The sequence below is a fragment of the Gopherus flavomarginatus genome, chromosome 1 (assembly GCF_025201925.1).
Source record: "Gopherus flavomarginatus isolate rGopFla2 chromosome 1, rGopFla2.mat.asm, whole genome shotgun sequence".
NCBI lineage: Eukaryota > Metazoa > Chordata > Testudines > Testudinidae > Gopherus > Gopherus flavomarginatus.
Window position 1 is genome coordinate 91,061,290 of NC_066617.1, and position 14,961 is coordinate 91,076,250.

The window sequence follows — 14,961 nt, forward strand, 5'->3', positions numbered from 1 at the left end:
AGAGTGGGAGAGACACCCCCTCATCCTTCACAGCCCCAGCTTGGGTGCTGCCACAGCGAGGGAGAAAGGGCACATCCATCACATTAGAAAGATAAGACTACTGAGATTAAAATATGAGTTGTGTGCTTTTATTTGTAAAACAAAAAAAGTTCATTATTAAGTTTTTTTTATATAGAGAGCTTTTATCCAAAATGCTTTATAATAGTTAGCTATGGTACAAACAACATTTGAAAAGATCATTAGGTGGTCTGCCAAGACCCTCGGCAATTTTCAAGTGGTCCGCAAAAAAAAAAGTTTGAGAACCACTTCTCTATAGCTTACAGATTTTAAGGTAGAAAGATAAATACCTGTGCAAGAATGGGGAATCCAAGGTTCCTACATCCTTTGCAGGGTGTTAGTGCCTCCCATAAACCTGCAGGACCACAACTGTTTTCCCGGGCATCTTCCTCTTCCTCCTCACCTGTTGAGAGGTTTGTTGATGAAGGTCTCTGTGGAAAAATAAGTTTACTGGAACATTTGCAGAAACATTTTGCTTTATTTTACCATAGTTAAAAATGCTAAGATTGATTGAGAAACTTCACATTTCCAGAAACTGATAAATATATTTCATTTTCAACTTAATATAGTGCATCTATTTAATCAATAATCAGTAAAACATATTATATTACCTAAAGAAAAAAGATGTGATGAGCTACAGTAAGCTGTATTTTAAATAGGATTTCAGAGACAATGACTTATTACTCACCTTCAGTCTACAAATAATATTCAGATTATGTATAATGTACAGCACCAGACACCCTGCAACTTTTCAATTGAAAAATAAAATGTATTTTAATTTAAATTTTAGCTTTTACATTATTATTTTTCATTATAGCCTTCAGAGAATGAAAAGTAACATTACATTTTTACTGCTCTTAGAAATTGTACAGTAGATAGAATATTGCACAAACACCACAAGATAATGGGATCTTGTTTCCATAGCCAAATAGTATATTAATTAAAAATATCTATAACTACAACCATTTTAGCTTGGATTGGCCAGTGGCTTTTGCGGAGAAGTAGTAGAAATTTAATCACAATTTAGGATTTCATTTTAGTTTGATGTTTACCAATGATGAAAAATGGTAACTTGTTATGTATGGTAAACAATACTTATTGATTTTTCATTTAAAAAAAAAACAAACCTGCTACGTCTGTTTTCCCTAAACAGCAAGGGCAAGAGGTTTCAGGGAAAGTGATTCTATTTTACCATTTTGTTTCCTGCTTCAAGTCCTTGTTGCACACAGAGTCAAAATTATGCCTATTGTGGAGCCACTGAGGATATTTAGAACACATTATATGTTTTTATTTTAAATGCTGTCATGGTTGTTGTGAGAAAAGGTGGGCATTTTTCTATTTACACAGATCATCCCCCTTTTTTTTTGATTGTGATCCTACCTCCTGCCCCCATCCTTAGTAAGGGGTTGAAGGGTAGATTTTCAGTTATACTGTGTTAGCCTATCTTTGATCCCACTGAAGAGAATCACAGTTTTATCATTTATTACAGTAGATGATATAGGTCAATGCTGAACACTTCTGAAAAATCCTACCCTTAGAACAAAGTTACACTAAATAAAGTTACACATCTTGTAAGGGCTTATCTATACTACTGCTAAAGTTGATGTAACTTGAACCCCTGCCCCCTTCTGAGTAACGTAAGTACATTGATTTAAAGCAGTGTCTACACTGCGCTATGTCAGTGAGAAACGCTCTCCCACCAACATAGCTTCAGCCTCTTGTTGAGGTGGAGTAATTACGCTGACAAGAGAGCATTCTTCACCAGATATGCTATATCAGCCACAGCTGCATCAATGCAGCTGCGCCTATGCAGTGCGATAGTGAAGACAAGCCCTAAGTTATACTTCCATCTTAACTCCATGCCCCATGTGGTTATTTTGCTCATGTCTAACTCATGTATATAGAATACCTGCCTCCTGGACCAGTTCCAGCCTGCATGATATGTTTATGTGGCCCCACTAATGTTCAGATTCTAAATTTCATTTAACAGAAAAAAGTTTGGAGCTCTCACATTTGCAAAAATACTTTCCAAATGTGAGTTGGATCGGAGTGTAAACCAATGTAAGTCTGTCTTCCTGAGTCTGCAAGCAGCTTGAGACAAGTATGGCTTCCCAAACCCCCACGTTATCAACTGTAAAGGCGAGAGATGATGCAAATCTCAACATTGACAAGTTCACTGAAGATCTTTTGAGCAGATAGAAAGGGGAAATGGATGGGACTTGCTCTATGGAAGAAAATGCAGAGGGATCATAGACAGAAAGCAAGAGAAAGAATGGAGGAAAAAAAGAAACAGGACAGAAATAGCAGTAGTTCTTATTATGAACTTATTTTTCCCACTGACTGATATTGAGTATCAATAAGGTACTGTCCCAATATATGTCATGCAGTAAGTATGAATTTAGTTAAGTATCATTCAACCTTTGCTTTTTATGCTAACCTCCCAAACACACAAATGGGAGTTCCATTGTAGCCTAAAGAGAGTACGTAGTCCTAAATTCAGATTCCATCCCATTGACCCAAGATTAAATTCAGAATTTATTGCTCTCCACCAGTTTTTACTCTGTTGGTTTAAACTCACTGTATCACCCATTACGAGACTGGAGCATCACACCTTAGGTGGGTTCTTTTTGTTTGTTTGTTTTTGTTTTCATTTTGATTGGTTAGTTGTTTTTTCTTGGGGGAAGAGATAGGGAGCTTTTAAGAGCGCATGTTTGTTTACTTTGCATGTTAGAATTCATTTTCTAAATCTATTATTTTATGAGGTTATTTTGACAGTCAAGTAATACTACAGAATGTGTTACTATAGCAACCGTATTTTTGCATGGATTATTAAGAAGATTGGGTGAACTTTTCTGGGTTTGGGTCATGAAGGAATTCTATTGTTATATAGTTGTGTAGGATCAGAAGCAGGCCCCGGGGCCTTGTTATCTAGAATTGTTATGCTACCATCTGTCATTTTATCCTATATGTTTACATTGGAAACGTATAAACTTTAACCATTGTGACAAAGAACAAAGTACTCCCTTAAAAAAAAAAAAACAACACAACTTGCCCCCTATTCCCCAAAGGTGAAAATCTACTTCTAGTCACAAAAATTTAGATTTATATAATAAACAATGCCTATCACATGCTTTGCAACACTTGCTTTTGTTTTCATAACTATGGCAGATTGCTTATGCCACTCCAAAAATAAAGAAACATTCCCTAGAAGATATAATAAAAAGCTTCCTCCACTGCTGGCATAATAAAATAACTGTCTCCAATTCTAGTCTTCTAATTCCAGCCTGTCCACTGACCTCAGACAAGTACAGATTAATTTCATAACTACTCAGCTTTAAGTGCTTTAATCATAACAGCTCTTCTTCAACTTCTCATATCTGAATCCTACTTTCTCCAACTTCATTTCTTGATTCAGATAAGGTGACTAATACTGGACACTGTGCTCCAAATATAATGTAACAAGTAATCTTACTTGGTGTTTGCCAGTTAGTCGTCCACTTGGATCCAGAACTAAAATTTGACTGATACCTGCAGGTTTAAGTTCAAGAAACTTGAACTGATAAGGCGAAGTTTGTGCAACACTCTCCCCCTCCTTATCTCCAATCATTCTCTTTGAAAACTCATGGTGATTGGGGAGGTCCCGGATGACTGGAAAAAGGCTAATGTAGTGCCCATCTTTTAAAAAGGGAAGGAGGAGGATCCGGGGAACTACAAACCAATCAGCCTCACCACAGTCCCTGGAAAAATCATGAAGCAGGTCTTCAAGGAATCAATTCTGAAGCACTTTGAGGAGAGGAAAGTGATCAGGAATAGTCAGCACGGATTCACCAAAGGCAAGTCATACCCGAATAACCTAATTGCCTTCTATGAAATAACTTGCTCTGTCGATGAGGGGCAAGCAGTGGATGTGTTATTACTTGACTTTAGCAAAGCTTTTGATATGGTCTCCCACAGTATTCTTGCCAGCAAGTTAAAGAAGTATGGATTGGATGAATGGACTACAAGCTAAATAGAAAGCTAGCTAGATCATCGGGCACAACAGGTAGTGATCAATGGCTCCATGTCTAGTTGGCAACTGGTAGCAAGTGGAATGCCCCAAGGGTTGGTCCTGGGGCTGGTTTTGTTCAATATCTTCATTAATGATCCGGAGGATGGCATGGATTGCACTCTCAGCAAGTTTGCAGATGACACTAAACTGAGAGGAGTGGTAGATATGCTGGAGAGTAGGGATAGGATACAGAGACCTAGACAAATTAGAGGATTGGGCCAAAAAAAATCTGTGGAGGTTCAACAAGGACAAGTGCAGAGTCCTGCACTTAGGAAGGAAGAATCCCATGCATGGCTACAGATTAGGGATCAAGTGACTAGGCAGCAGATCTGTAGAAAAGGACCTAGGGGTTACAGTGGATGAGAAGCTGGATATGAATCAACAGTGTGCGCTTGTTGCCAAGAAGGCTGATGGCATTTTGGGCTCTATAAGTAGGGGCATTGCCGGCAGATCGAGGGATGTGATCTTTCCCCTCTATTTATCTGGAGTACTGTGTCCAGTTTTGGGCCCCACGCTAGAAGGAGGACATGGAAAAATTGGAAAGAGTCCAGTGGAGGGCAACAAAAATTATTAGGAGGCTGGAGCACATGACTTATGAGGAGAGACTGAGGGAACTGGGAATATTTAGTCTGCGGAAGAGAAGAACGAGGGGAGATTTGATAGCTGCTTTCCACTACCTGAAAGGGGATTCCAAAGAGGATGGATCTAGACTGTTCTCAGTGATACGAAATGACATAACAAGGAGCAATGGTCTCAAGTTGCAGTGAGGGAGGTCTAGGCTGAATATTAGGAAACACTATTTCAATAGGAGGATGGTGAAGCACTGGAATGGGTTACCCATGGAGGTGGTGGAATCTCCTTCCTTAAAGGTTTTTAAGGTCAGGCTTGACAAAGCCCTGGCTGGGATGATTTAGTTGGGGATTGGTTCTGTTTTGAGCAGGGGGTTGGACTAGATGACTTCCTGAGGTCCCTTCCAACCCTGACATTTTATGATTCTACATATTTCACTGATCTTTAAGATGGATGGCAGTCTAAGACCACAGTGTGTCCAATTATCTGCACTACTAAAATAACTCTGGTTTACTACATGCAAAGAGGATAAGTTATTTTAAGCATTCCCAGCCCAAAGACCAAAATTAAAGATGCCCCCTATAGTAAGTGGCAAAGAACTGTAACTACACCTGATAACTAGTCTAACTTCACAGGCAAGTGAAAGTAATTCACAGAACATAATCTAATCTAAATAAAAATATATAAAGACTATATAAAATGAGAGGCTCTTTTAACATACCTGCAAGGAATATGCATAATAAACTGGATGAATGGGAATTATGGCAGAGAAAGAATATGATCATTAAGCCATTACAGAAATACAGTGGGACAAATAGATGAAATGCTAATGAACAGCAGATTAATATAAATTGTTTACATATAATAGAGGAAGGAGAGGGGTGATTTGCTTTATGTAAAACATGAAATTGAGGTAAGTCAGGCCCACAGTAGTGTGAATTAAATGCTATTGATACAAAAAAAATCAGAGGAAATGGAAAATATTTTGTAAGCAGATTGATGGGGAAGTCTAGAAACAAAGAGAAAATAAGGACAAAAAGACCAACAGATATTAGCCAGATGGCTAGAATAAATTAATTAATGCTCTTGGGTGACTCCAAGTATCCAGATAGTTGTTGGAGGGGGAATCTTTAGTGAAGCATAAGTCCTCCATAAATGTTTCTGTTTCACAAAGGATAGTTTTGAATTACAAAAGATTAAAATAGAAACAAGGAGACTCTTATACATAGCAGTCACCACCAGAAATGAATTAGTAACATGCAAAGCCATTAGGTCAGGGATCCTAAATTAATTGAGTTTACGATATTAACAATAGGTTGCACCTTAATAGAAATGCTGAAAATCCAGAAAACTAATCATCCTAACCTAAAAGGTTTATCAGGATCAGGAGAGGATATGTACTAAAAATAAATAAAGGAATGAAAAACCTTGAGAAATTGTACAAGATGCCCAGAATGGAATACCCAGAAAGAAAACCACAAGAGATTTATGTGTACAGAGGTTTAATAAATGCTTCAAAGCAGCCAGCTGCTTTGGTTACCAATACATGAAATAAGTATTGGATATTCATAACAGTAAAAAATTTAGGGTGAAGTCCTGGCCCTACTGAAATCAATGGCAAAACTACTATTGATTTTAATGGGGCCAGAATTTGACTCCTGATCATCTCAGATATTGAGCACCCAGAATTACTCATCCAGAAGGTAGGCATGGAATGTTCATCTACCAGGAAGCTCATCTGCACCTTCTTCAACATTCTAGAGAAGCCATAACTTTATTAAACAGGTGTTTTTAGTTATAAGCATGGTTTTCTGTCTCCATGAGAGTTTTTTTTTATATTGGCCAGTGTGCACAATGATCATCACAGCAATTGGCCATTCCCTGCACTTAAGTGCACAAACCAGCACCCGAAGGTCAGCGGGAAGAGGAAGGAAGGAGAAAATCCTCTTTACTAATCCAAACTTCTGCATCCCCGGACTCAACAAAACAGTCTCTTTACTTCTCTCAATTATAGTTTACAGTCAATCCAAATAAAAATAAAACACTCCCCTCAATGCATAACCCAGCTTTTCCATCCTCTCAGGGCAGCCTCTACAGTCTCTCCTTCTCACCTTGTATAATAGCAGTCCAAAGTTTGGACCAGCTCTCATATTAGTCAAAGCCATTGGCTATATACTTCACTTCTTAGACAGACCTTCTTCAAAGAAAAAATATCTATTACCCATAAGCCTGCTTTATTTCCTTTTATGTGCCTGTCTTTCCCTCAGTTATTAACTACAGCTGGTGGTCCCACCCCGCTTAGGTTGATAATTGTGGCAGGTGTTGGTGGGCAGACCTGATTTAATCATCTAGTTCCAAGGGACTCACTCCATTAACTCCTTATCTTAGTCCAGCATTCACTCTGTCACATTCAGTTAAAATTCTTATAATAAAGATTGATTCTCTGTTGCTTCCCTCAAAATAGTCAGCATGAAATTCTTATCTTTGACCACTCTGTAGCTGAAAAATAGTCTGCTACTGTGTACCCAATAGAGATATAGCAACGCATGTCACACAGCTGAAATCTAAAACCAAACAGTAAACTGTCTCTCTGCTTATATTATCTCCATTTTAGCATAATTACCTTCAGTCTGTAGAAGTGTGGCTAATATGTTGACTTTAAATCATAATAATTCAATGTCAGCAAAAATGTTTGATTTAGTACTAGAGCTTTTTAGCATTTTTCATCACATAATTCTGATGCCTACTTATTAACTTACATTTGCAACAGATGCCTTGTTAGGAACAATGATTGACTACTCAGTTGTAACAATGATTTCAGAGCTGGAGTTTGGGCTGCAAGAGTCATCCAGCTATAAGACATTTGTCCTCTAACTCTGTTCTCCATCTCCCCCAAGTTGCCAGTATTTCTACATTATTTTATTTAACCCCTTGGAAACTACAGTAACATTGATACAAAGATCCCTGCCTCTTGGAAGACTGCATTATTCCTGTTTGATGGCAGTGTATAAGCAGCAAAATACATGAAAGGCCAAACAACATCACCAGCTATGTGTTTTCAGCTCATAGTGGAGACAATGGGAGTTGTATGCATCTGACAAAATAATTTGGCAGTTACAAAACTGTGCATAATATTTCATATGAATATTGCCTGTACTGAGATCAGACCCAGGGCCTTAATCTCCTTGAAGATTGTTTGGAGACCTCCACCATCCAAAATAGGGGCCTTCCCATAAGCATCCACTGGGAATTCCACCTCATCGCCAATGTGGTGGGGGGGACAGATGACAGAAAAGTGTGTCAAGTATCAGAGGGGTAGACGTGTTAGTCTGGATCTGTAAAAGCAGCAAAGAATCCTGTGGCACCTTATAGACTAACAGACGTTTTGGAGCATGAGCTTTCGTGGGTGAATACCCACTTCGTCAGATGCATGCACATGCATCTGACGAAGTGGGTATTCACTCACGAAAGCTCATGCTCCAAAACGTCTGTTAGTCTATAAGGTGCCACAGGATTCTTTGTTGCTTTTACAGAAAAGTGTGTGACTCCCTTCAAGACCTCATCCATAAAAGACTCCATGGGAAGGGCAACATCACCCTGCCAAAGACTCCTCAACCAGCTCCACCTGCTGAAATTTCTTGGGGTGGGGAGAGTGGGCAGAAGTAGGTCCAGTGGTGGGCCCCTGAGATGTTTTACAGGAGGCCTCCCCCACCTGTCAAGAGGGAAGTGCTGGTTCTGTGACTTATCTTTGCCAATTCTTCCCTCGGTGGCTGGCCAGAGAAGGTGGATTTAAGGGGCAAGGGCAATGGGCTTGGGGACTGGGGAGGCAGACATGGGGCAACAGAAAGGTATGGTCTCCTCCTGAGATGGGCCCACTCCAGGATGTTACAGCAACCCCCTCTTCCATGGACCCAACCCAACGGCTTTTATTAGCAGTGAGTTTCGTCCACTCAGCTGGGTGAGATGTGGGGGAGGGGTACCCCAGTGCCTGAATAGGATTATTGGTTGGTGTTGGAGGGGGAGAGGGAGAGGGAACTAGGTGGGTAGGATCACCAGTGGTGGCAAGGTTGGCAATCTCTTGGGTTTTGGGGCAGCCAGCATCCCTCCTTGCCAGGCTGAGGGACAATCTCTCCAGACTTGCACCAAAGCCCAGTAAAGGAAGCACCAAGCCTCCCCTGAGGAGTACTGGATCCAGTACAGAACTTCCTGGTTGGGTACTAGAAAGGGCCCCTCCAATCTCCCTCCCACCATGCACCACCACCGGCAGATGGATGGTACTTGCTAGCAGAACAAGAGGACAAAGCAGAGGGCAGGGTCCTTACAGCCCAGCAGGAGAGGACTGATGGTGGAGACCAACTTCCCCAAGATGGAGACAGGAAGCAGAAGGGCAGCATTGGAGAAGAAGGATGGGATGGAGGTAAGGACCACCTGTACTCCCAGATCCTCCAGGGTCTCAAGAGGGACAAAAAGGCTCCCCATCAAGATGTCTTTCTCCACTGTTCCTTGCACAGTGATCTCTCATGTGAGGAAGAAGATAGCCTTCCCATACACCTTGGAGGCCACCACTATGGCTGAGGGTTCCACCACCTGTGTCAATGCCCACATGTAGGTTTCAACACAGAGTGAGGCGGCTGTGCCTCCTGATCAGGGTGGGGAAGGGGACCTGTTTGTCACTGATACAGAGGAGGCAGCAGCAGTGGCAGTAGCAGCAGGGGTGGGCAGAAGGGCCATGACAGATGGTGATGCTGTGGCAGGAAGGGCCATAGCAACCTGGCCACACATTCTGGGGGTTGAGGTGGAAAGGATAGTGGGGAAAGGGGAGCCATGGCTGATGGTGTGGTCACTGCAGTAAAATACTAAAATAGCCTTCTGGGCTGTGCTCTTGCCCTTTTTCTTCCACTGGCCCTTTCTGCTGGCCAAGGGGTCTCCCTGGATGGTGTTAGGAGGTTTGGCAGAGGAATCCCTTCCTGTGCCTGCTGCTGCCAACCCACTGGAGGCACTGATGGTGCTGGCAGTGGTGTTAATGGTGGTTGTGGCAAGGGCGGATGAAGGAAAAAGCTGAGGTGGGGCAACAACAGAGGCCGAGAGTCATAGACTCATAGAATATCAGGGTCGGAAAGGCCCTCAGGAGGTCATCTAGTCCATCCTCCTGCTCAAAGCAGGACTAATCCCCAGCGAAATCATCCCCCTCCTGCAGTCTCCACTCTCCCTCTATGGATGAAGGCACTGGAGCAGAAGATTCACATGCGGCAGGTGATGGATACAGCCCCCAGAGGGAGTGCGGATAGGAATAATAAATGGAACAGTGTGGTCAGGGAAGACAGAGTTTGGAGGCTCTACCCCACTGAGCTGCGTGTGTGGGAGGAGGGTGGAAACAGAAACTGAGGGGAATTAGTGAAACAAATAAAAGAAGGGGGGACCACAACCAGCAGTTTTGGGTAAACCAGTTCCGTTGGCTGCACTGGGCGTGAGGGACAGATGTAGGTGTGAGGGGCGATGTGAATGGGGTACAGGGCTGGTGTAACAATTTAGGCGACCTAGGCGGTTGCCTAGGGTGCTAGGATTTGGGGGGCAGAATTTTTTTGGCAGCAACCGTGATGGCCGGATCTTCGGCCGCCCCAGTTGCCGCTGGCATTTAGGCAGAGGGAGCTGGGGCAGGGGAGTGCGAGGAGGGCCGCCTGCAGCAAGTAAGGGGTTGGGGGGTGGCACACAGGGGAACTCCTCGCCCCAGCTCACCCCTGCCCTGCCTCCTCCCTGAGCACACTGTGGCTGCTTCACTTCTCCCACCTCCCAGGCTTGCGGCATCTAAGCTGATTGGCGCTGCAAGTCTAGGAGGCGGAAGAAGTGAAGCAGCGATGTTGTGCTCGGGGAGGAGGCAGGGCAGGGGTGAACTGAGGTGGGAGGGGTGCCTCAGGGCAGAGGTTGGGGGGTAGGGAGCTGCCGTGGGGGGGCGCCTCAGGGTGGGGGCTCGGGGATATGGGAGGGTGTAAGGTGGAAGTTTCACCTAGAGCATGAAACATCCTTGCACCGGCCCTGATGGGGAATCAAACAAAAATGAGGTGGAGAAGGAATTCATAAGCATAGAGATGTGCAGGTGCATGGAGGCAAGCGGCGCTCGGTGGGGACATGGGAAGCAAGGAACAAACAATATGGGGAACGGGCCTAGAAGAGAACAAACCACAGAGGGTGGAGCCTGGCACATTAAGGAAGGCAGGCAAGCTAACAGATAGGGGACCCGGATCGGGTGGGGGAGGCAGGCAAACAAACAGACTTGGGAGTCCTGGATGAGGCAGGTAACAAACAATAAGGGGGAAGCCCTAGGTGGGGTAGGGAAACATGTAACAAACTGGGGGGGGAGTCAGCAGCAAATGCAAGGGAAGGAGGGGGACTATGTGAAACTGGGTGGAGGAGCAGTGAACTGCAAGGGAATGGGGCTACACACGAAACTGGGGGGCAGTGGCAAACCATGAAGGGGAGGGGCTGATGGGCAAGCAGGGGGAAGAGGAGAAGGAGACAAACTGAAGGGGAGGGAAAATCCGGGGTGGGGGTCACGTGTACCCACATGTGCTTGCAAAGTCTGCTGCAACAGTCCCAGAGAAGGTTAGTGGAGACAGGCATGCAGGCTTGCAGTCCAGCAAGCAGATGGTCTTCCAAAGCTGGAGCAGGAGCAGAGGGGGAGTGGATGGGGGAGGGCTCCACACAGTTCTCCCCACCCCAAGCAGTAAAGCATGGGTAGGTCAGTTGCAGCAGCAGCCTCCTCCTCCAGCAACATCACAACAGCAATGGTAAGCTCCCCACACAGAGCCATACACATGCAGGGAATGAGGGGAGGGATTGCACAGAGAAAGAGGATGCTCTCATGGTTTAGGGAGCTGAATAGTGCTCTGGAAAACTGGATTCTGTCTCTGCCTTTGCCAGAGAGTTCCTATAAGATGCTGGAGAGATCACTTAAATGAAACTTTTCACAGATGGCAGTAATTATGTGTTCTTAATTTTGTGAATGCCCAACTTGAGACCTTGGGGTCTGATTTGGAGAAGTGCTGAGCATTCACAGCTGCAATCTGAAGTCAATGGGAGCTTTGAACGGATACATATAATATAATGCCAAGTACTCTGAAAAATCAGGTCCTAGGCATCTCAAATTAAGCACCCAAAATTAGTGAACACTTTTTACATTAATCTCACTGTGCCTTAGTTCCCCATCTATAAAATGATTATATTAATAATCCCTCACCTTGGAGAGGTGTTTTGAAAATAAATGCATTATTATGAAGCATTCAGATACTGTAGTGGTAAGTGCCATAGAAAAAGCCCATGAGGAAATTATTAGTTCTGTATTCAGAGGAGAATTTTAATAGTGTGCTGTAAATAAGGCCAAACACTGAAAAATCAGGAAAAAACAAAATATTGAATAGCTGCTCACTAAGCAAGCACCAGCCACCTGTGCTCTGAATGAGGCATGGGCTCGCTAGAAAAACTAGTAAGAGATCATGTAATTAAAGATTGTATTATAATGCATACACACAAGAAGGATGAATAAAGCTTGCACGGGCATTTTTAATTCTGTAATTTCCTAACTTTGGCCTGGTCTACGCTGGGGGGAGGGAAGGGGAAATTGATCTAAGTTATGCAACTTCAGCTACATGAATAACATAGCTGAAGTCAACATACTTAGGTCTACTTACTGCGGTGTCTCCACTGTAGTAAGTCGACAGCTGACACTCTCCCGTCGACTCCACCTGCGCCTCTCACCCTGGAGGAGTACCGGAATGGACGGGAGAGCGCTCGGCGGTCTATTCATCTTGTCTTGACTAGACGCAATAAATTGACCCTCACTGGATCGATCGTTGCCCGTCGATCCAGCCAGTAATGTAGACAAGCCCTTTGAGTACTTGGCTTTTCAACCTTAACCTAATGTCATATTTTAATGTAGTTTGTGTAATATATAGTGAAAATGAAAACATTTCTGAATCTATTTACTGAAGGTATGAAAGGATATGTTCAAAGTGACAAAATCTTAATTTATTAAAAAGCCTAATGGACAAACTGTTACTGAATCATTGTGGGGAAATGGCAAGTGTAAAAATGCAAGAGAGTTTCCTTTTCTTAAACTGAAAATCAATTATCACATTTACAAGAGAGAACAACTTTTTATTTGTTAAAAACCAGATGTAGGTACAAATTGGCAGATCTAACACCACTGAAGTCTGATATGCATATATTTATACCACATCTGAATTTGGCCCATAGTCCTTTCTCTAAAGGTGACGGCGTATCAATTTAGTAAAATTAAATAAGGTATAAAACACTGTTTCTTCTAATATATGAATTTTTCTACAATGAAATTTATTTCTAGTGTGCTAATTTATTATTGTGTATTAAATGCTAAGGGCACATGAATATATCCCAGTAAAAATCTTTTCTCAATTTTTCACGTCTTCTATTACTCATTAGTTTGTCTCCAAATGTTTTGTTTAACACTCCAAAAGTATTTTAAGATATAGTAAGTAAGAGAGATCATACAGAAAGAAATTTGCAGTGTACCAAAGTTGAAGGACTGCTGATAAACTGTTTAGGGTACTTGTCCAGAATAACTTTTATTTACATTTATAAGTTTTGCAAACCTGCACAGAATCTCTTGTTGTATGGTAGAAGAGAATTTTAAAAGGAAGCTTCTGAATTCTTGATGTAGGTACACTAGTATATTACTCAAGATTTTCAACCGCTAGAAGAATTTAAAAAGGATTTTAATAAACAATGTGAAGATTTATCTCTGGGTAGCATATTGAAGTGCTTTTAGTAAAGTAATTATCTTTTGATTATATTAAGCAGATATTGGTTAAGGATGACATTGTGAGTGAAGTCAGTGGAATATTTTTTTTTGTAAATATTTTGGGAAAGACATACTCCGTTTGTGCTCAGATCTGAAAAAGCAGGATTAAGTATTAAGGGCTCGATCCTGTAATGTTCTGAGCACTGTCCCTGATTCAGCAAAATATTTAAGCAAATGTTTAACTTTCAGCATGTAATGGGACTTCTCACATGCTTAATGTTAGCATATAATAAGCTAATTGCCTTCTGTGAGGACATAACTGGGTTTATGGATGAGGGGAAAGCAGTGGTTGTGTTAGCAAAGCTTTTGATATGGTCTCCCACAGTACTCTTGCCAGCGAGTTAAAGAAGTATGGGCTGGATGAATGGACTATAAGCTGGATAGAAAGCTGGCTAGATCGTCGGGTTCAACACGTAGTGATCAACGGCTCCATGTTTAGTTGGCAGCCGGTTTCAAGCGGAGTGCCCCAAGGGTTGGTCCTGGGGCCGGTTTTGTTCAATATCCTCATTAATGATCTGGAGGATGGTGTGGACTGCACTCTCAGCAGGTTTGCAGATGACACTAAACTGGGAGGAGTGGTAGATACGCTGGAGGGTAGGGATAGGATACAGAGGGACCTAGACAAATTAGAGGATTGGGCCAAAAGAAACCTGATGAGGTTCAACAAGGACAAGTGCAGAGTCCTGCACTTAGGATGGAAGAATCCCATTCACTGTTACAGACTAGAAATCGAATGGCTAGGAAGCAGTTCTGCAGAAAAGGACCTAGGGGTTACAGTGGATGAGAATACAGTGGATATGAGTCAACAGTGTGCCCTTGTTGCCAAGAAGGCTAATGGCATTTTGGGCTGTATAAGTAGGGGCATTGCCAGCAGATTGAGGGATGTGATCATTCCTCTCTAGTCGACATTGGTGAGGCCTAATCTAGAGTACTGTGTTCAGTTTTGGGCCCCACACTACAAGAAGAATGTGGAAAAATTGGAAAGTCCAGTGGAGCGCAACAAAAATGATTAGGGGGCTGGAGCACATGACCTATGAGGAGAGGCTGAGGGAACTGGGATTGTTTAGTCTGTGGAAGAGAAGAATGAGGGGGGATTTGATAGCTGCTTTCCACTACCTGAAAGGGGATTCCAAAGAGGATGGATCTAGACTGTTCTCAATGGTACCTGATGACAGAAAAAGGAGTAATGGTCTCAAGTTGCAGTGGGGTAGGTTTAGGTTGAATATTAGGAAAAACTTTTTCACAAGGATGGTGGTGAAGCACTGGAATGGGTTACCTAGGGAGGTGGTGGAATCTCCTTCCTTAGAGGTTTTTAAGATCAGGCTTGACAAAGCCCTGGCTAGGACGATTTAGTTTGGAATTGGTCCTGCTTTGAGTAGGGGTTTGGACTAGATGACCTCCTGAGGTCCCTTCCAACCCTGATATTCTATGATTCTATACTTAAAAGCTTTGC

At 42.7% G+C, this 14,961-nt stretch overlaps 1 protein-coding gene across 9 annotated transcripts in view; it reads right to left on the reverse strand.

The window, feature by feature from the left end:
- ANKS1B (ankyrin repeat and sterile alpha motif domain containing 1B) overlaps nt 1-14,961 on the reverse strand; it is a 746,271-nt gene that overhangs the window by 533,570 nt on the left and 197,740 nt on the right. For all 9 annotated transcript variants that reach the window (XM_050934354.1, XM_050934390.1, XM_050934374.1 and 6 more), the window contains exon 9: nt 348-488. In XM_050934354.1, the coding sequence (XP_050790311.1) occupies nt 348-488 (141 nt within the window). The remainder of the gene's footprint in view (nt 1-347; nt 489-14,961) is intronic.